The sequence below is a fragment of the Ziziphus jujuba genome, chromosome 2 (genome assembly GCF_031755915.1).
Source record: "Ziziphus jujuba cultivar Dongzao chromosome 2, ASM3175591v1".
NCBI lineage: Eukaryota > Viridiplantae > Streptophyta > Magnoliopsida > Rosales > Rhamnaceae > Ziziphus > Ziziphus jujuba.
Genome location: NC_083380.1, coordinates 3,797,193 through 3,817,227, shown reverse-complemented (window position 1 = coordinate 3,817,227; position 20,035 = coordinate 3,797,193). Strand labels below are relative to the sequence as shown.

The following is a 20,035-nucleotide window of genomic DNA, read 5'->3' as shown; positions in this document are numbered from 1 at the left end:
CAACAGATAGACTCACTCTTTTGTGCGTGGTGAAGAAGTTATTGGGAAGGATGATGATAAAATGAAAATTATTGAACTTTTGTTGGGTTGTGATTCTGATCAAGATAAGGATAATGTTTCATTCCTTCCCATAGTCGGTATTGGTGGACTAGGAAAAACAACACTTGCTCAGTTAGTTTTCAATCATAAGATGGTTGAGAAACATTTTGAACCGCAAATCTGGGTTTGCATATCTGATGTGTTTGACCTTAAAATAATTCTTGAGAAAATGTTTAAATCAATAGATGGTTCTGTACAACAAGGCCTTAAGCTAGATCAGCCGCAAAAGTCTCTTCGCGAAAAGCTAAGTGGAAAGAGATATCTTCTTGTATTAGATGATATGTGGAATGAAGATAGGGAAAAATGACTTAAACTAGGAACCTTGCTAATGGATGGTTCACGTGGTAGTGCAGTATTAATAACTACCCGCAACATGGACATTGCCCAAATGATGCAGACCATTAAGCCGTATGAGTTACAAGGTCTAGAGCCGAATAAGTCTTGGTCTTTGTTTAGGAAAGTGGCATTCGAGAGAGGACGAGAACCTCGTAACTTAAACATTGTAAGAATAGGAAAGGAGATTGTAAAAATGTGCAAAGGAGTTCCTCTAGCCATAAGGACGATTGGAAGTATATTATATGGCAATAATGTAGAGAGTGACTGGATGTCATTTAAGATTATATCCCAATTTGACATCATTGCCAAAGGTATTAGGCAACCTCTCAGCACTTGATAATCTAGATATTATCGGATGCCCCAGCTTAGTGCACTTCCGCAAGAGTGGCCAGCCTCTTGGCACTTAAAAATCTTCGTATTGGATGGTGTAATAAGTTGGAATCACTGCCAGAAGGGATGCATGGTCTCACATCTTTAGAAGAATTACAGATCAATAAATGCCCCAGTTTAGAACCATTGCTGCGAGGGATAAGCAATCTCTCATCTCTTAGATATCTTTTTATTAAGGCATGTTGTGAGTTGGTGTCACTGCCATAAGACATGCATGTTCTCACATCTTTAAACCATCTGTCAATTGAAGAATGTTCTAATTTAGAGCCATTTTCAGAAGGAATAAGCAATCTCTCATCACTTAAAAATCTTACTCTTGCCAGATGTGATAAGTCGGAAACACTGCCACAAGGGCTGCATAGTCTTCCCTCTTTGGATCATCTATACATAGCTGAATGTCCCATTTAGAATCATTGTCTGAAGGAATAGTCAATCTCTCATCGCTTACAACTCTTGTTATTGAAAAATGCCACAAGTTGACATCACTGCCAGAGGAGATGCATGGTCTCAACTCTTTAGGCCGACTATACATTTTAGACTATCCCAATTTAGATTCATTGCTGAAAGAGATAAGCCAACTCTTAGCACTCAAAAGTTTGACTTTTGAAAGATGTGATATATTGGCAACACTACCACAAGAGTTGTATTCTCTCACCTCTTTAGAGGATCTATGCATTACAGAATGCCCTCTCCTATCACAAACAATTGAGGAAGGCAGATACGGTCTCCGAGCTGAGCTTGCTTGCATCCGCGAAGCTTATCTAAATGGGAAATCGATTCGTGCCCGCTCGTTGCTATCCAACTTGTATTATTTAGGTTCGATTTCTGTATATACGTACATGTATATGTATATGTGTACATATGTATATATATATATATATATGAAAATTTATACCTCAAACAACATGTAGCATAAGAGAGTGGTCCAGGTAAGATGAACAACATGTTACCTGATGTATGTGAACTTACCATAGAAGAATTATATATATATATATATATGTGTGTGTGTGTGTGTATAAAAATGCTACAATGAGAATGTCGTTTACTTCGTAAATGCTACTATGAGAAAGTCATTCATCATTTGGTAGAAGACAACATCTATAATTATCAGATCGTGTAAATATGTAAATATGCAAGTCTAAAGTTACAGTTGTCGCCAATTTTGTGATGGGGAAGGTCCCACAGTAACAGTTCTGTAAATATATTGTATTGTTTCTTTGCTTTGTCCTTTAATTTGCAGTTAAGTTAATGGGGATAAATCTCACTTGTATTTCTTTTACATTTTTACAATCATTTGCAAATATTGAATCAGTGGCATTTACCTAACTAATTAACTACCCGAATTATGAGCAGTAAGCATCCTTTTTTGATATCTTATATGCCAAATGTTATCAGTATGAAATTCGTTACTATGGACCATAACCATTTGTATTTTCCATTAATATATATAAATTGTCATTAATTTATTTTTATATTCAAATTTACGTTTAACCATATTCAAATTTTATTGAGAATTTTAAATATATATATATATATATTATATAAATTTTAAAGAAATTTGTCGAAAAAAATCAAAACAATTTTATGATTTGTTAAAAGAAAATAAAAAATAAAATCTTTAAAACTCTATAACAAAAATTATTTAATATCAAATGGGTAGATCATAAGTTTACTACTTCACGGCTGGGATCGCATTCGAGCTGATAAATATCATATTTTTTTATTTTTCTCTGTTAAGGTTCAGTGACAAATCGATAACACCACCGTTAATTAAAAAAAATAAAAATGAATTTCAATAAATAAAAAAAAAGAAAAACAATTTCTTTTATCCATCTTATCAAAAAAAAAATAATAATAATAATTAATAACTCTTATTATTGATTTTCTCAGCCCAAGTTTGCCCATTTCACCTTCTATTCTCACTTGGTTCCGCTCCACGGTGCAGCGATGGATCGTACTCCAGTGAGAGACAAGAACAAGAGGCAGAGAAGGAGAAGCTCTGTATCATCTCAGACCACAGTTCACTCACTCCCTGTAGCACAACATCCTTTGCGTCATCTTCTGCTTCCTCGACCTCTTCGACCTCGTCCGATGCTCTGTCGTCTGCAAATCCTGGTATTCTTTATTCTCTCTCTGCTTGTACTTTTTGACAATGGGGTCGGTAATAAAAATGGGTTTTCTCTCATTTTCGTGAAGGAATGCGATTATGAATAAGTCCAAGTTGCTGCAACTGGTATACCACAAGCAGCAGCAGTGAGTCTAGTGGGTTTTTCCAATATGTCTAGTAATTTGGAAGAATCGCTGAAGTTATATTTGGAATCCATAGCTGGCTTTGCAAGATGGTGTTGTTTATATTGATTATTGATCAAGGGAGAGACCATTCTGCTTGGTAATGTCCTCCTATTGAGTCTTACTGTCTTTTTTCCCCTTTTAATTCGATTATCAAGTATTCAACAATGCTAAAGGTGAAATCTTTATCAAATTTTTTCTTGGACCATCAATGAGTTCTTCATATATCATATTCTAATTTCAGGCATTATATGATTTTAAGCAGATTCAAAGTTACAGATAGACTAATAAATTTCATGACCAAAAAAAAAAAAAAAAAAAAAAAAAAAAGAAAAGACTATTAAATTTGTGGGTGTATGCATACTCAGTTTTATGCAGAGAAGATATCATTTTTATCTAAACTTGATTTCTGTTAGGGTGTATCACTACCGAATGAAGATGGGCTTGCTTCTTAGCTGTGTAGGTGAGAAGGTGTTTTCCCGTTGTTTTTTGTTTCATCTTTGTCTGGCTTCCTTCCATCTTTCACTCATCTTTGAACCAGAACGCAGGTGAAAATTGGTTCTAGCATTGTCTTGGAAGGCAACAGAACAAGTTTTCAACAGATCAAAGTTTTCTAGTTGATAGATCTTGTGGGTGCTTCCAATAGGTCTTGTAATTCTGAGGAACCGCTGAAGTTATATTTGGAGGAGGTTGCCATGGAACATCATAGATTGGCTTTGCAAGAGGATGTTATTCATATTGATCAATGGAGGAGCCATTTTGCTGGTTAATATTCTTGAATTTTACATTTTTTTTTTCAATATATATATATATAGATCAAGTAAAGAAACAATGCTAAAGGTGAAATCTTTATCAACTTGCTTGTGTCTTCAATGATATTTTCATATATCATATTCTAATTTCAGGTCTCATATTAAAGTTTTATGTTTTGTATTCTGTTTTCACACCTCATACATGATTATTAACCATATTTAAAGTTACATATACAATAATGAGTTTGTGGGTGTATATATTTTGGTGTATCATTTCAACCTCGTTTGCTGCTTGGTATCTGTAAATCCTGGTACTCTTTATTACCTTTCTTCTCCTCTTGAAAATTCGAGTCGATAATAAAGATGGGGTTTTCTTATGGTGGGGAAGGAATGCGATAATGGATAGGTCTAAAGTTGCTGCAAGTGTTCTTTGGTTTTCTAGAGTCCATAACACGCAGCTCAAGCCTTGCCTGTTTCCAATACGACATCCTTTGCACCATGTTTTTCCTTCCTCGACCTCATCCCATATGATTTGTCGTCTGGAAATCCTGGTATTTCTTTACTTTCTCTGCTTCCACTTTGGAAAATAGATTCAAGAATTAAAATTGTGTGTGTATTGTTGTTTTCTCAAAGCAATGCGATTACAAATAAGTCTAAAGTTAGCTGCAAATTTTCTGCTACAGGCAGTGGCAAATGGGTCTCATGTGTGTTTCCAATACAACAGTTCTACTAATTTGGAGGAATCGTTGAAGTTGTATTTCGATTTTGGAGAAGCTTTCAGTGGAACTTCATAGATTAGCTTTGCAAGAGGGTGTTATTGATATTTGTTAATGGACAGGCTATTCTGCTGGGTAATGTCCTTGTCCAAATTCAATTATCAAGTGAACAATAATGTTAAAGACGAAATCTTTATCAAATTGGTTGTTAGTTGTTCGAAAAAATTTTCGTATATGGTATTCTAATTTCAGGGCTCATTAAAGTTTATGCTTTGTATAGATGATTTTAAGCAGATTTAAAGTTACATATCCATGATAATCAATTTGCGGTGATGATATTATTTTTATCATAACCTGGTTTCTGTTGAGTGGACCAATGCCAAATTAAGATGGATTTACTTCTTACTGGTGTAGGTGATAAGTTATTTTCCCACATACACAATATACATGTGGTGTGTCGAGTAACACCTAATCTGCTCAATACTTATTTTCTCTCTTGTAACAAATCTTCCAGTCTAGAAAATATGCGTAGAAGATTTGTATTCAAATCCAGAGAGCTCTTCCATTTGCCTTTGATTTTGACGAGAGTAAGCCAACTTGAACAAACCAATTTCTTGTTTGTAGTTTTACATGCATGTGTGACACGAGTAAAATAATATATATCATTCACCTAGTAAACAATCATTGTAACTTAAATAGCATATATTATATTCACATCCCCGTTCTATATTTAATATTTTATCTTTTTGATTAGGTAGCAATTGTTATTGAGTGAAGATGAAATTCTACTGTTCTATTTAAGAGTGTGCTTTCTGATTGTAATAATGCTTTTCGTTTATACTTTGATAGATTGTTCGTTTTGTTGGTACTTGGTTATGAATATTAATTCTGTACAGCTATTTCCGGATGACAATCAACTCATTCATTGGTGGAATAGATGCTGTGCAAGGAGTTTTTGAACCAGAATACAGGTGAAGTCGTTTCCAGCATTGTTTTGGAATGCAAAAGATCAAGTTCTGAAGGCACAAATGGTGCCATTGGATGATCCAAAGGAAGAAGGCTTTCAGAAGATACCTGCATTGATAGCATTTCCAGAAGTGCTCGAACATTTTTCACTCTTTCTTGGCTGGTTGGATGAAGAAAGTTGCCACCATGCACAAAAGTAGGTACATCAGAGTGTGGATATTCAACAAGTAATTCAGATCACCCTGTTAAATACTAGGAAATTGATGTTCAATGTGGCCTTAACAATTGCATGGTTGTTATTGTTTTCATTTATATAAACTGTTAATATATCTTATCCTCATTGATTCTGAAGACATTTCCATCTTTTTTCAATAAATAAATAAATAAATTATTATGTATCTTATATCTCCATATTAATGTTTATTGGAAAGTTGATTAATTTTAGATTAATTAGAGATGCTGTGAACTGAGAATGCTAACAGATTCCTTTTGTTTATTTGGTTTTGCTTTATTTGTCTCCAATATATTCTCCCCATATCTAAGGGATTGAAAGCCATTCATTTTTAAGGGATAAAAAAAATAAGATCAGCCAGTTTAACCAGAATCGAACAAAAATATATAATACTGTAGGCATGGTTTAATAGGCGTAGTCACAAAGTTTTCTTAAACTTTTACAATATGAATCTGATGTGGCATTGAAGTGCCTGTCAACTAAGTGTGGATGGTCATGCTTGGAACAATGAATGATTCAAAACATTGTGATGGGCAAGTCGGTGGTATCATTTCAAAACGCGTTGGATGCTAGAAGATCAGTTATGGACAGAATTCTTGACTTTAATGGCTATAAATTTTTGTACCAATGGAGAGTCTGATGGCTTAGTTTATGACCCTTCAAGATCATGGATAATGTTCAAAACTCTGTCTGGTCACATTATTTTGAAACACTTAACTAAGAAATTAATTTCTGACAAACTTTTATCTCTTTCTATACATATTATAATTTAGGAGGATTTGGGAAAAGTAATCTGTTTCTGTAAAATAAAAAGAAGCAACTTATAAAAGGGTTATTTGAAAATACTGATAATTACGAATATATTTTCTAGCGACGACTAGCTTTTCCTATCTAACTAATAATAACTTTACTTACCCTATGATTTAATGTTAATAAAAGCCATTATGTCATTAATCTGTTTTGCTCCCAACCAAACAAAATTGAAAAATGAATAGTGAATTTATAACCAAAGTTTCCTGCTTTCTTTAAACTTTAAACTTTATACGTGGCGGCTGATAATTGGCTAGTACATCAACTAGTTCAACTTAATTATTCGGAAATTTCGATTCATTCATATAACGTATTTTATATTTTCATATTATATATCTTATTACAGAGTTGATTAATTTCCATTTCTAAGGGATACACATTTAATTAGCCATTCATTTATAAGGAATAAAGAATAGGATCAGCAATCGACCTTAAACATTTCGTGTCTTATTTATTTGTAAGATTCTTTATCTAATTTGTTTTCCTACTTGATGGTAGAATTTCTTTAGACTTAAGTTGCAGTTACCATTAAATTTCTAATATGTAATACTGTAGGCATGGTTTAATAGTCCTAGTTACAATAATTTATAAAATGATGATAAGCTTTCTGTGTGGTGTAGCAATGGAATGCTTTTTACCAAATGTTGATGTTCAATGGTGTGAAGACCAAGTTTGTGATATCATTTCAACGACGCGTTGGATGCTGCAAAGTGGGACCATGAGGGAAAAAAAAGAAAAATGCAATGTTGATATTCCACCGTAAACATTCTTTATATATATGTATAATGGATGTCATACATTTCCCACAACACTTATTCGGATGCCAAATTGATCATAGTCCTTGGAGGAATAGATGGTTTGCTATGCATTATGAACCATAACAGAGGTGAAGTTGTGTCTAGCATCGCTTTTGAAGGCAACAGATCAAGTTCTCAACACCTGCATGATGCCCTTAAAAGATACCAAGGAAGAAGGCTCAAGAAGATACTAATATTGACAGCATTTCCAGAAGTGCTGCATAATTATTACTTCACTGCCGGTTTGAGGAAAGTTTCCACAACACACAATATTAGGTAGATCAAACTGTGGAAATTCAACAAGCAATTCAGATTACACTCTCAATTTCAAGGAAATTTGGTCTTAAATTTAGCCTTGAGAATTGTATAATTTTTATTGTTTTCTTTCACATAAACCATATATCCACCAAAAGAAACCATATATGAATCTTGTGCTCTTTGATTTTTAAATATATTACTACTAAATGGAAAATTTGGTAGTTATGCAGATCAGAAGCATATGAAGGGGGACCAAACATCTACAGTAAGAAGAAGCAGAAAAACAGAGCTCCAAGCTACCTGGCTGCTACAGGTCTTTCACTTGTTTAACCATTCCTTAGTGGTACACGGCTCCCAGATACTTCATGATACAACCAAATTCTGAATAACCCTTTTATAAGAAGTTCAAGTTATAGCGGAATTCCCAAAAGTTTATCATGTACAAACATCAAAATTTCTATCTTTTGACAGTCAGAAAATGCTACGAGTCAAAGACTAAAATCAGGAGGGCTAGACATTTTACAAATCATTTTCCAAGAAAATCTATAGTTATGGAGGAAGAATATATTTTGCATTTATGAACCATTCTAATTATCAGAGCGTGTCTATGTTTTCCTTGAGAAGAATACCGAATGATCTTAAAAAAAATAATAATAATAAAAAAGGGCTTACAAAAATCTCTAAACCTGGAATATTAATACATCGCCATCAGGGAATTCCTTTACTACAATGTTGAAGAATGACGATGACAAGCAAACTTCCCTGCACCTCTTAGACACTGTCGAAAGTCTTGCAATGTCGTTCATGCCAAGAAATGCAAGAATTTGATGGAATATGTCTTCCGGAAGATTGGACAAATGATCGGAATTATCCATATCCATATTGGGTTATGAAAATTCTACTCCTAAAAGATTTGTCCTGCTTGCTTCCTACAATGGCAGAGAGAGAGAGAGAGAGAGAGCATGAAGCAGAGAGAGTTTTCTTTGTGGGCTTTGAAAGAAATGGACAAAGAACGGGAAAAGAGGGAAGGAAAAAGAATTAGAGAGAGAAAGTTAATAAAGGAAGAAGGGGAGAGAGAAAAAAAAATTATTGCTTTGGTTTAAAAAAAAAAAAAAAAGAATTATGCGTAAATGGACTCCACGTAAACATACATATATATATATATATATTATCTATAATATTCTTCATTAGGAAATGTAGTGAGATGTAGCCCGCTAACCTTTTTTTTTTTTTTGAAACTATGTAGCCCGCTAACTTACAATGGAACTGTAAGTGCCATTGGTACCATTTGGCATCCCTTCCAAACATAAATTACATAGCCGTCCTTATATCACGATACGTGGCTATTTATTATTGGATAGAAGATAAACTATTTAATGTTCAGACGACTAATGTATCCAATCTAATCTTGTCTGGTCAACCCCATGCCAACTGAAAAGTCAACCCTAAAGCTGCAATTGCACGACATTTGGCTTCCCCAGCTTTCAAAGAGTTGGTCAAGTTTTGGGAGTTGCCTCTAGCAATAAACTAGACCTGTTAGAGATTTATTATTTGGAAAGAATATTTTATCAAATATCTAATGTGACAAGGCATTGATAAAACATAAATGTGATTTTTTTTTTTTTTAAGATTATATACAGTTTGTCATTTATTTTATTAGGGAAAATATAATTTAGAGAATATTACACTGTATATTTTTTTAGATTTTTATTAAAATAATTAGATATTTTAATTAAATTTTAAAAATATAAATATTAAAATATTCGATTATAATTAAAAAAAAATCTAAAAAAGTTGTAATATTATATACCCTATAATTTATCCTAATGGAAAGTTAAAGAAATTAAATTATAATTATAATTTTAAAAAAACAAAAACAGTTTCCCTCTGTCTATTATCCAACAAATAAATAAATATAACCTTTTTTTTTTTTTTCCCCCCCCCACTTTTTACACTCATTTTAATACTCTGCTCAAAGACTAGAACCAGAAAGTCATATCTCCTTCCTTCATTGTTAACGGCGGCGATTGACCAGCGACCACACACCCGTCGGAGACAAAAAGAGGCAGAGGAGTTCCAAGCTCATGTTCTCCGGCCATGGCGTCATCGTTTTCTTCTTCTTCTTCTTCTTCCTCGACATCTTCGACCTCCTCCGACTGCTCTGTCACTGCAAATCGTTGGTACTCTTTTATTATCTTTCTTCTTCTTCTTTTTGAAAATTCAATCAATAATTAGAATGGTTTTTTTTTTTTGTTCCCCTTCTTATTTTGATTAAGGAATGCGATAATGGATAAGTCTAAAAGTTGCTGCAAGTGTTCTACTTCAAGCAGCGGAAGATGGATCTTGTGGGTTGTTCAAATAAGTCTTGTAATTTGGAGGAGCTTGCCTTGGAAATTGATGTTAATGAATGGAAGGGTCACTCTGCTGGATAATATTCTGTGTTTTTTTTTTTCCCCTTTATAACATTGCTAAATGTTGTTGTGTCTTTAAAGATTTTTTCAAGCGTCATATTCTAATTTCAGGTCTTATATTAAAGTTCTATGCTTTGAATTATTTTATAGAATAAATTTGTGGGTATGTATCTATAAGGTGCATTGGGTGAAGAAATCATTTTTATCTAAACATAATTTGGAGTGAATCAGTGCAGGATGAAGATGAGCTTTCTTCTTATTGATGTAGGTGATACTACAAGTCAAACATCAATTTCTTTTCCCTAGTGAAGAAAGATAACATCATTTGTCTCATGATAGATTTTCTTCCTGTGATTATGTTTACTCTAGTCCTTATAGGACCTTAATATCTAGATCTTCTTGTTTTTGTAGCATGAATGTTATCTTTTTTGTTTCATCTATATCTTGTGTTTGATTTTTTTCCTTATGTCTTTACCTCAATTGCTGTTTCTTTTTCCTTTTGAAATGATCCTCTCACAATATATTGTTGTACCATAATTTTATTATTGTTTGCATGGTAATAATACTAGGTAATGCGTGTTTGGTCATTAGAAATCTAGTTGACTTTGATTTTGATGAGAGCAAGGTTCAAATACCTATATCTTTTTTGTAGTTTTACTTTTACATGTATGTGTAACATAGTGACTTAAATAGCATGGATCATGTCCACATTCCCTTTTCTGTTTTTTAGCTTTCTGTTTATTGGCTTTATGACTGATGAAGATGCCAATTGCTGTTTTTTAGCTTTCTGTTTATTGGCTTTATGACTGATGAAGATGCCAATTGCTGTTTTGTCTTTCGCGCTTTTGTATTTAGATAGTAATAGTTATTAGTAAGGATGAAATTCTAATGTTCTCCTTTTAAGTGTAATTAGATAGTAATAATTATTATCAAGGATGAAATTATAATGTTCTCTTTTTAAGTGTGTGCTCTGCTCGCTAATTGTATAATGTTTGCATTTATATTTTGATGGATTGTTGGTTTGGTTGGTACTTTAGAGTGACTACAAGCTTTGTCATTGGTGGCATAGATGTTGTGCTAGGAGTTTCAAAACAGAGCACAGGCCAAGTTGTTTCAAGCATTGTTTTGGAAGCCAAAAGTTCAAGTTCTCAAAGCCCACATCGTGCCATTAAAACACTCGAAGGGGGAAGGCTTTCAGAAGATACTATTATTGATGTCATTTCCAGAAGTGCTTGAATGCAAATCTCTTGCTTGGCTGTTGGGTTGAAGAAAGTCGCCCCCACATGCAAAGGTAGGTACATTAGAGTGTGGAAATCCAACAACTAATTCAGATCACACTATTAAATACGAGGAAAATGATCTTAAATGTAGCCTTAAGAAGTGTATGATTGTTATTGTTTTAATTCATATAAACCATTTTATCTTGTGCTCTTTTATTTTCAAGGGTCATTTATCATTCCTTTTTTATTTATTTATCTATTTTTTTTATGTATTGTCTACTTCCATATTATATCTTACTGGAAAGCTGGTTAACTTTCGTTGCTAAGGTGTAGATTAGCCATTCATTCATAAGGGACAAAAAATAAGATCAGCAAGTTAGACCAGAATTGAAGAAAAGAAAGAAAAGATTTCAGAGCTAATAAACAGTTGGTTTTTTATTCATTTGTAAGAGTCTGTGATAGTTGTTTCCTTGTTTATCTAATCTGTTTATCCTATTTGCTGGTAGAATCTCTTCAGAGACTTTGTTGCTACCTACCATCTGTACACGGTTTTAAGCATATTAATTATGGTTTTCATTCCAATTAGATTTCCACTCAAATTGCTAATTGGGGTAGAGTAGGTAACCTCAATATTTAATAAAATTATTATTATTTTTTTTTTTTCTTGTAGAAGATCTCCCTATCCATTGTAGTCAACTAGAAGCAAGTCTTTGTATACGGCAGGAACCAAAAAAAATGATGGCGGTTGACTAGGTATGAATCCGATTGAAAATATAAAAAACCCAAATTGAATACAAGACTCAAAACTCTAGCAAACATTTTTTATAACATTTCCTTGGTATTCAAGTTTGAGATGACAAGTCCAATACATGCTCATCCAATCTAATCAAAGTACACTTGGGCAAACAAAAAAAAAAAAAAAAAAGAATCTAAAAAAGTACTTTAAACTTGCCTTGGATACTAGTGCATGTTCAAATGTTGGAGCACGTACGTATTCCCTTTTAACATCAACATGGACATATTCCCTTGTAACATCAACATGGATAGAATCCTTTAATGGTGACGGTTATCATCTCTCTTTATTCTATTTGGATAACACCCACAAAATAAGAATAAGTACTTTAAACATCTTAATTATCATTTTAGGTTTGGCTCTGCATTCACATGGTCACCTTTGTTCTCTGAATACTGGTAGTTAAACCCCCATCATATCCACACCCAAACCATTTGCTAAACTTTCCATTTGACCCCTGCAAAGTTAGCCACACTCATTCTCAGTAATGGCAGAAGGAGTTCTGCTTGATGTTGTGCCTTCCATCATACAAAAGTTGGGTTCTGAAGCTGTCAAAGAGATTGGAAAGTTTTGGGATCTCAAAAAGGAGTTTGAGAAGCTTGAGAAAACAATGGATGCGCTGGTTGCTGTAATTCTTGATGCAGAGGCAAAGCGAATCCATAACCATAAAATCAAACACTGGCTTGAGAGGCTTGAAGATGCAGTTGATGATGTTGATAACTTGGTGGATGAATTTCAAACTGAAGCTTTGGGCCGCCAAGTGATGACTGGAAACGAAATAACAAAAAAGGTACGAGTTTTCTTCTCAAGCTCAAACCAAATTGCTTTTCATGTAAAGATGAGTCGTAAATTAGAAAAGATTAAGGAGACACTTAAAGATATTAAGGAAGATAGCAGCTTGAGCTCATCTATACCACTCCCCCAAGAGACATATACTGAGTATGTCAATAGAGAGACTCACTCTTTTGTGCGTGATGAACAAGTTATTGGGAGGGATGATGATAAAATGAATATTATCGAACTTTTGTTGAGTTTTGATTCTCAAGATAACAATAATGTTTCGGTCCTTCCTCTAGTTGGTATTGGTGGACTAGGAAAAACCACACTCGCTCAGTTGGTTTTCAACGATGAGATGGTTGTGAAGCATTTTGAACTGAGAATGTGGGTTTGCATATCTAACGAATTTGATTTGAAAATAATTCTTGAGAAAATCCTTAAATCACAAGGCCCGTCACTTGATGATTTGCAATCCTCTCTTCGTAAGAAGTTAAATGGAAAGAAATATCTTCTTGTATTAGATGATGTGTGGAATGAAGATAGGGAAAAATGGCTTAAACTGAAAACCTTGTTAATGGATGGTTCGCAGGGTAGTACAATATTAATAACTACCCGCAGTGAAGTTGTTGCCCGAGTGACACAGACTGTTTGTCCGTATTACTTGCAAGGTTTAGATAAAAACAAGTCGTGGTCTTTATTTAAGAGAGTGGCATTTGAGAGAGAACAGGAGCCTTGTAACTCAAACATTGTAAGAATAGGAGAGGAGATTGTTGAAAACTGCAAAGGAGTTCCTCTTGCTATAAGGGCGATTGGAAGTATACTGTATGGAAATAATCTAGAGAGTGACTGGGTGTCTTTTAAAATTAATAAGCTTGCAAAATTACCTCAACACCAAACTGATCTACTACCAACACTCCAGTTAAGTTATGATTGTCTCCCCTCTCATTTGAAGCAATCTTTTTCTTATTGTAGATTATTTCCAAAAGACCATAACATCGATGTACAGAAGTTAATAAAACTTTGGATGGCACAAGGTTTTGTTAAGTCTTCTAACCAAAATGAATGTCTAGAAGATATTGGTTATGGTTGTTTCATAGATTTACATTGGAGGTCTTTTTTTCAAGAGGTGAGGAAAGATGACTGGGGTATTGTAAAGTATTGTAAAATGCATGACCTTATGCATGATCTTGCAATTTCAGTGGCAGGGAAACAGAGCGTCATGGTAGACAAGAATACAGAGAATGTAAATTTTTGTAAAAAGATTTGCCATGTATCATTCGATTTTCAATCTGATTGGATGCCATCGAAACTTCTGATGTCCTTATTTGATAGAAAGGAACGGGTACGCACATTACTTTTAGCAAGGCAGGTGATTGATAGTCAAAGGAGCTGTGATGCAATTTTATCCAACTTTGAGTGTCTACGGGCATTGGACTTGGAGGCTTTGTATATCAAGACATTACCAAATAGTTTTGATAAAATAAAACACTTAAGATATCTTGATCTTTCATACAATAAGATGAAGTTGCTACCAAGTTCTATAACAAGACTGTACAATCTGCAAACACTGATTCTTGTTGGTTGTTCCGAGCTATTGAGTTTGCCTCGACATTTGAAGTATTTGATCAACTTAAGACATCTTCTGATAGATGGATGTTGTAAGTTGACTCATATGCCTCGTGGACTTGGTCAGTTAACTTCCATTAGCACATTGGATGTCTTTGTCATGGCAGACAAAAATTCTAAGTCTACTGATGCTGCAGGGTGGGCTGAACTGAGCCAACTTTACAACTTGAGGGGAAAACTAGTCATAAGCAACTTGGCACACAATCTGCATGGAGATGCTGCAAATTCAGAGGTCGCAAATTTAAAGGAGAAGGTACATCTTCAATCCCTACATTTACAGTGGACTGATGATGTAAATGACCACGATGATGAAATGTTACTGGGTGGCCTTCAGCCATATTCAGACCTAAAAGCACTCCAAGTGGACGGGTATATGGGTGTGAAGTTTGCTACGTGGCTTTCTTTGCTCACTAATCTTGTGAGTTTAAAGTTACAATTTTGTAGAAATCTCCAAGAACTTCCATCATTGGATCAGTCAATGAGTCATCTCAAGGAACTTGAACTTGTTTCATTGACTTCTCTCGAGTATGTTAATTTGGAAAGAGATTATTCAATGGCTTCAAGAAAGTTATTCTTCCCTCGTCTAGAGAGACTTACAATCAATGATTGTCCGAATCTGAAGGGATGGTGGAAGAGGAATGGGCCTACTGGTTTAACACCAACAACATCCATGATACACCAAAACCAAAATGAACCTTTCTTCCCTTGTCTTTCTCATCTAAACATCTCTGGTTGCCCTAACCTAATTTTCTTGCCACTGTTTCCAAATATTGAATCTTCAAAACTTTGCAAAATTGGCTTTATACCTTTCCAACAGACCGCAGTGCCAATGAAATCTATTTTTTCTTCTTGTTCATCTCCCAATCCTTTTACCCCAATCCGTCTTCCCAGGTTGCAATATTTGGAGCTTGAAGATTTGGAAGATATAGAACATACGCTCTTATCTGTACTTAGCTTTCTAAATATTGAGAATTATTGCAAACTGGATAATTTACCACAGGAGATAGCCAACCTCTCATCGCTAAAGTTCCTCTACGTTGGTGACTGCCCCAATTTGACATCATTGCCAAAGGGAATAGGCAACCTCTCAGAACTTAATAGTCTTTATATCTGGAGATGCTCCAATCTTTCATCATTGCCGCAAGAGATAGCTAATCTCTCATCACTTAAAGAGCTTCGTATTGAAAGGTGTACTAAGTTGGAATCACTGCCAGAAGGGATGCACAGTCTCAACTCTTTATTCAAACTAGACATCTCTGAATGCCCCTGTTTAGAATCATTGCCGGAAGGGATAAGCAATGTCTCATCACTTATAACTCTTTCTATTAAGGCATGTTGTAAGTTGGTATCACTTCCAGAAGGGATGCATGGTCTCACCTCTTTAAAGGATCTCGACATTAAAGAATGTCCTAGTTTGGAAGCATTATCAGAAGGGATAGCCAATCTTTCATCACTTAGAAGTCTTACTCTGGAAAGTTGTGATAAGTTGGCATTATTGCCGCAAGGCATAGGCAATCTCTCGTCACTTAAAAGTCTTGCTTTAGAAAGGTGTGATAATTTGGCAACACTGCCACAAGGGCTGCATGGTCTTACCTCTTTGGATCAGCTAAATATTAGAGAATGCCACAATTTAGAATCATTGTCAGAAGGGATAGTTAATCTCTCATCGCTTACATATCTCAGTATTGAAAAATGTCATAAGTTGGCAGCACTGCCGCAAGGGCTGCATGGCCTCACCTCCTTAACCCATCTGTACATCGAAGAATGTCCCAATTTACATTCATTGCCAGAAGGGATATGTAATCTCTCATCACTTGTACATCTTAGTCTTGAAAGATGTGATAAGTTGGCAACACTGCCACAAGAGCTGCATCGTCGCACCTCTTTAAAACTACACATTGCAAAATGCCCTCTTTTATCCCAAAGAATCAATGATGATAGAATACGGCTCTGCTCAACTTGTGTACAGGTTCGTTTTTGGTATCTTTCTTTCTCTATGTTTCTTGCTTTATCCTTTAATTTGCAGCTAAGTTAGTGGCGAGATCAATTTCTTGAATTGAACAGGCATATGCAAGTAGTTAAACAGTGGCATCTATCTACCTAATTGACAACCCAAATTCTGATCAGTAAGCCTCTACTTTCCCTATAATTCATTTTCCTCTTTTGTTTTAAGATATGCCCCATGTTAAGAAGCAAACCGGCGTGCTTAGTTAATTATATATGTCAAATGCTTTTACCCAAAAAACCAAAAAAAACAAAAAAAAAACAAAAAAAAAAGAAAAGTAGAAAAAGAAAAAGAAAAATTTATGTCCTATGCTATTAGTATGAAACTAGTTACTCGGTAGTCTGCACCATAGCCATTTGCATTTGTCTATTTATTTATTTTTTATATTGAATTTACGTTTAACCATTTTTATTTTATTCTGGACCTTTTTTTAAAAATATTATAAAAAAAGAGCTATAAAGTTAAATAAAAGGGAGGAAAAAAATTAGAACAATTTTAAACAGATGATTACTCAAAAATTATTAAATTATTAAAAAAATTATTTAATATTAAATGTGTTAAGAAATTTACCTTTGAAAATTGTTAGTACATTTCCTTATAAGCTGGCCTCATTGCCGGATGAAATCCATTCTATCATCTCTTTGCTGCAGCTAGAAATTCAAGAATGCCCACGCTTACCACAAAGAGCCAAGGAGGATAGACATGGTGACCGAGCTAAGATTGCCCACGTCCCATATGCTTTGTTAGATGATGAATTCATGCACTATCTATCTTCTGCAGGTTCATTTTTTATCTAGATCATCACTCTCTTTTACAAATCTTTATCCAGTTTACGATAATTTCCTGCTGATTAATTTAATTAATTTGTATGTACATGCAGAATAAATAATTTGTGGCATCTAGCTGATTAACTGCCCGAATTCTAATTAGTAAGTGTATAGTCCATTCCTTACTTTTTTACAGTTAACAATGTTTCCCTTTAGTTCATTTTAAGTACATTACGTCCTTGTTGATTTTAATAACTTTTCATGCCTTTTTAATTAATATAAATATATAATAACCCAACCAGCATGCGTATATGCTGCTTACTGTCTTTATGAGATTGGTTATTCTGGATTATAACTATAATTTGAAATTTATCCAATTATGACATTATTTTCTTCACCAAAAACAGAAAGTAACCTCTCTTCTCTATGGAGAAGTGGAATTTTTTCAATCTTTACGGTTTTACTGGTGTAGGTGATGAGGTATTTCCCACATACACAACCTACAGCACAAGGGACAGTCATGCTGATCTCCTCGATACTTATTCTCAAGGTAACAGACTTCTTTTCTTGTTATTTTCTTCTATGGCGGTATGAAGGTTAAAAGTGTTTTTCTGCTTTTGTTAGACACAGAAAACTTATGAACACATGAATTTGCACTCGTGTGGGATCCATTTAATATCAACCTTTTCCTGCAGGCATTTCAACCCATGGTTCTTACCAAGCGTTTTCTGGATTGACGGCTGAATATATAAATTTTATCTTGGTAACATAGATATGCAATTATGAGCTCTCAGCTATTTTGAGGATTAACTTCCAGTGGTAAACTAAAGTACAAAACTATTATGTTTCTTGTATTCTGGTCTGCAACTTGCAATATTGAGCTGCTTCCATTTTCTGTATTTCCAGGATAATGAGAAGTTTATGCGAGATATACAAGTTTGTTCGGATGTCATACATTCCTTGCAACTATTGCAGAATGTGAATTCAACCTTAGTTGTTGGAGGAAATAATTGGTGGTGTGCTATACGTTTTGAACAAGAATACAGGTGAAGTTGTTTCTAGCATTGTTTAAGAAGGTAACAGATCCTAGTTCTCAATGCTCTCATGGTGCTGCTAAAAGATGCAAAGGAAGAAGGCCAACAGAAGATACCTGCCCTGATAGCATTTTCTTGACCACCAATCTCTTGCTTGGCTGCCAGAATAAAGAAAGTTGCCACCACACACAAAGTAGGTACATCATATCACAGTGGAAATTCAACAATAATTTAGATCACAATGTTAAGTACTAAGGAAATTTAATATGCAATGTAGCTTTAAGAACTGTATAATTGCTCTGTTGTCATTTTTATAAACTATTTATATTACATGTGCTCTTTGATTTTCAAGAATCATTTTCCATCCTTTTTTATGTATCTTCCGTTTGATGTAACATCTTGGAAAGTTGATTAGTTTTCGTTTCCAATTTCAAAAGCAAAGAAAGAAGAAATAAAAGTAATTTGTTTCTTTTAATCATCGTAAACTAAATATGGGAATGAAAATCACCCTAAACCATTGTATGACCAACAGATTACAACCGCTGTGAACTAGAATTACCAACAGATACCTTTTATTTTGTTTTATTATGATTATTTTTCTCCAATCCCCTCCGTTTCTAGGGGGTAGAATAACCATTCATTTATATGGGATAAAAAATAAGCCCAGCAAGTTTGATCAGAATTGAACATAACAAAGAAAAGGTGTCAGAGCTAATAAACAGTTGGTAATTTCTATTCTTTTGTAAGCGTTTATGCTTACTTGTTATCTTCTTCTCCTACTTGCTGGTAGAATTTCTTCATTGACTTGGTGCCACCAATCATTAATAACAATTTATAATACAGTAGGCATGGTTAATATAGTCCTTCTACCAAAATTATCTGGTCCGATGATGTAAAATCTATACAAGATGTTAAGCTTTTCAGTCTGATATCTTGCATTCAAATGCCTTTTACCGAGTGTCAATGTGCATGCATGAAATTCATCAACACCACCATTAGAATTAGAATCTACTTCCTTTTCTTCTTCTTCTGATCCATTTTTCAATTCCTCTGCCCCAACCATCCCTTTCTCCAGATTGGAGTACTTATATCTTCATCGTACGGATGATTTAGATATTTTGCCAGAGGGGATATCTTGCTCACTCCTTGCACATCTCCATATTGAGGACTGTCGCAGTCTGGTTGATTTGCCAGAGGAGATAGCCAAACTCTCATCATCATTGCAGAAACTCCACATTGAATGCTGCCCCAATTTGACATCATTGCCAAAGGGAATAGGCAACCTCTCAGCACTTGATACTCTTCATATTGGAAGGTGTGATAGGTTGGAATCGTTGCTAGAAGAGATGCATGGTCTCATCTCTTTAGCTGTACTGAAAATCTCTGGATGCTTCAATTTAGGATCATTACCTGAAGGGATAAGCAATCTTTTATCTCTTAGTAGTCTTTCTATTAAGGATTGTTGTATGTTGGCATCGCTGCCACAAGGGATGCGTGGTCTCACATCTTTAAAGTACCTCCACATTGAAGAATGTCCATATTTAAAATCATTGCCTGAAGGGATAGGCAATCTCTCATCACTTGAATATCTAACTCTGAAAAGATGTGCTGGGCTGGCATTACTCCCACAAGGGCTGCATGGTCTCACTTCTTTAAAGGATCTATCCATTGAAGAATGTCCCAGTTTAGGAGCATTGTCTCCTATCACAAACAATCAAAGAAAATAGATACGGCCTCCGATCTAAGCTTGCTTGCAT

General features: G+C 34.5%; 1 protein-coding gene and 1 long non-coding RNA gene across 22 annotated transcripts; both read left to right on the top strand.

Annotated features, from left to right (window-relative positions):
- The first annotated feature begins 2,703 nt into the window (after positions 1-2,703).
- On the top strand, positions 2,704-7,890 carry LOC132800614 (uncharacterized). 10 transcript variants are annotated; one of them, XR_009635807.1, is made up of 7 exons: positions 2,704-2,940; positions 3,022-3,214; positions 3,531-4,417; positions 4,550-4,717; positions 5,479-5,744; positions 7,211-7,663; positions 7,876-7,890. It is a non-coding gene; the product is annotated as an uncharacterized LOC132800614 (long non-coding RNA). The 10 variants fall into 10 exon arrangements; XR_009635806.1 differs by having other exon boundaries at positions 7,868-7,882; XR_009635805.1 differs by lacking the exon at positions 7,876-7,890 and having other exon boundaries at positions 2,706-2,940; positions 7,211-7,768.
- A 1,697-nt stretch (positions 7,891-9,587) lies between these two features.
- LOC107406875 (putative disease resistance protein RGA4) lies at positions 9,588-20,033 on the top strand. 12 transcript variants are annotated; one of them, XM_060814321.1, is made up of 9 exons: positions 9,588-9,825; positions 9,922-11,347; positions 12,564-16,441; positions 17,128-17,257; positions 17,358-17,406; positions 17,717-17,794; positions 17,940-18,063; positions 18,151-18,471; positions 19,354-20,033. In XM_060814321.1, the coding sequence occupies exons 2-5, from the start codon at positions 11,293-11,295 to the stop codon at positions 17,360-17,362; spliced, it is 4,068 nt and encodes a 1,355-aa protein (XP_060670304.1). In that variant the 5' UTR covers positions 9,588-9,825; positions 9,922-11,292; the 3' UTR covers positions 17,363-17,406; positions 17,717-17,794; positions 17,940-18,063; positions 18,151-18,471; positions 19,354-20,033. The 12 variants fall into 12 exon arrangements, with proteins under 12 accessions (XP_060670304.1, XP_060670303.1, XP_060670313.1 ...); XM_060814320.1 differs by lacking the exon at positions 19,354-20,033 and having other exon boundaries at positions 9,922-10,085; positions 11,126-11,347; positions 18,151-18,753; XM_060814330.1 differs by lacking the exon at positions 19,354-20,033 and adding an exon at positions 11,947-12,029 and having other exon boundaries at positions 18,151-18,753.
- The last annotated feature ends 2 nt before the right edge of the window (positions 20,034-20,035 follow it).

Excerpts from the sequence above, each read along its gene's own strand:
- LOC107406875 (XM_060814321.1), top strand. The coding sequence starts at position 11,293 with ATGCAAATCTCTTGCTTGGCTGTTGGGTTGAAGAAAGTCGCCCCCACA. Across the intron at positions 11,348-12,563 it reads AGTCGCCCCCACATGCAAAG|AAGGAGTTCTGCTTGATGTT; the intron begins GTAGGTACATTA and ends CAGTAATGGCAG. Across the intron at positions 16,442-17,127 it reads TCTGCTCAACTTGTGTACAG|CTAGAAATTCAAGAATGCCC; the intron begins GTTCGTTTTTGG and ends TCTTTGCTGCAG.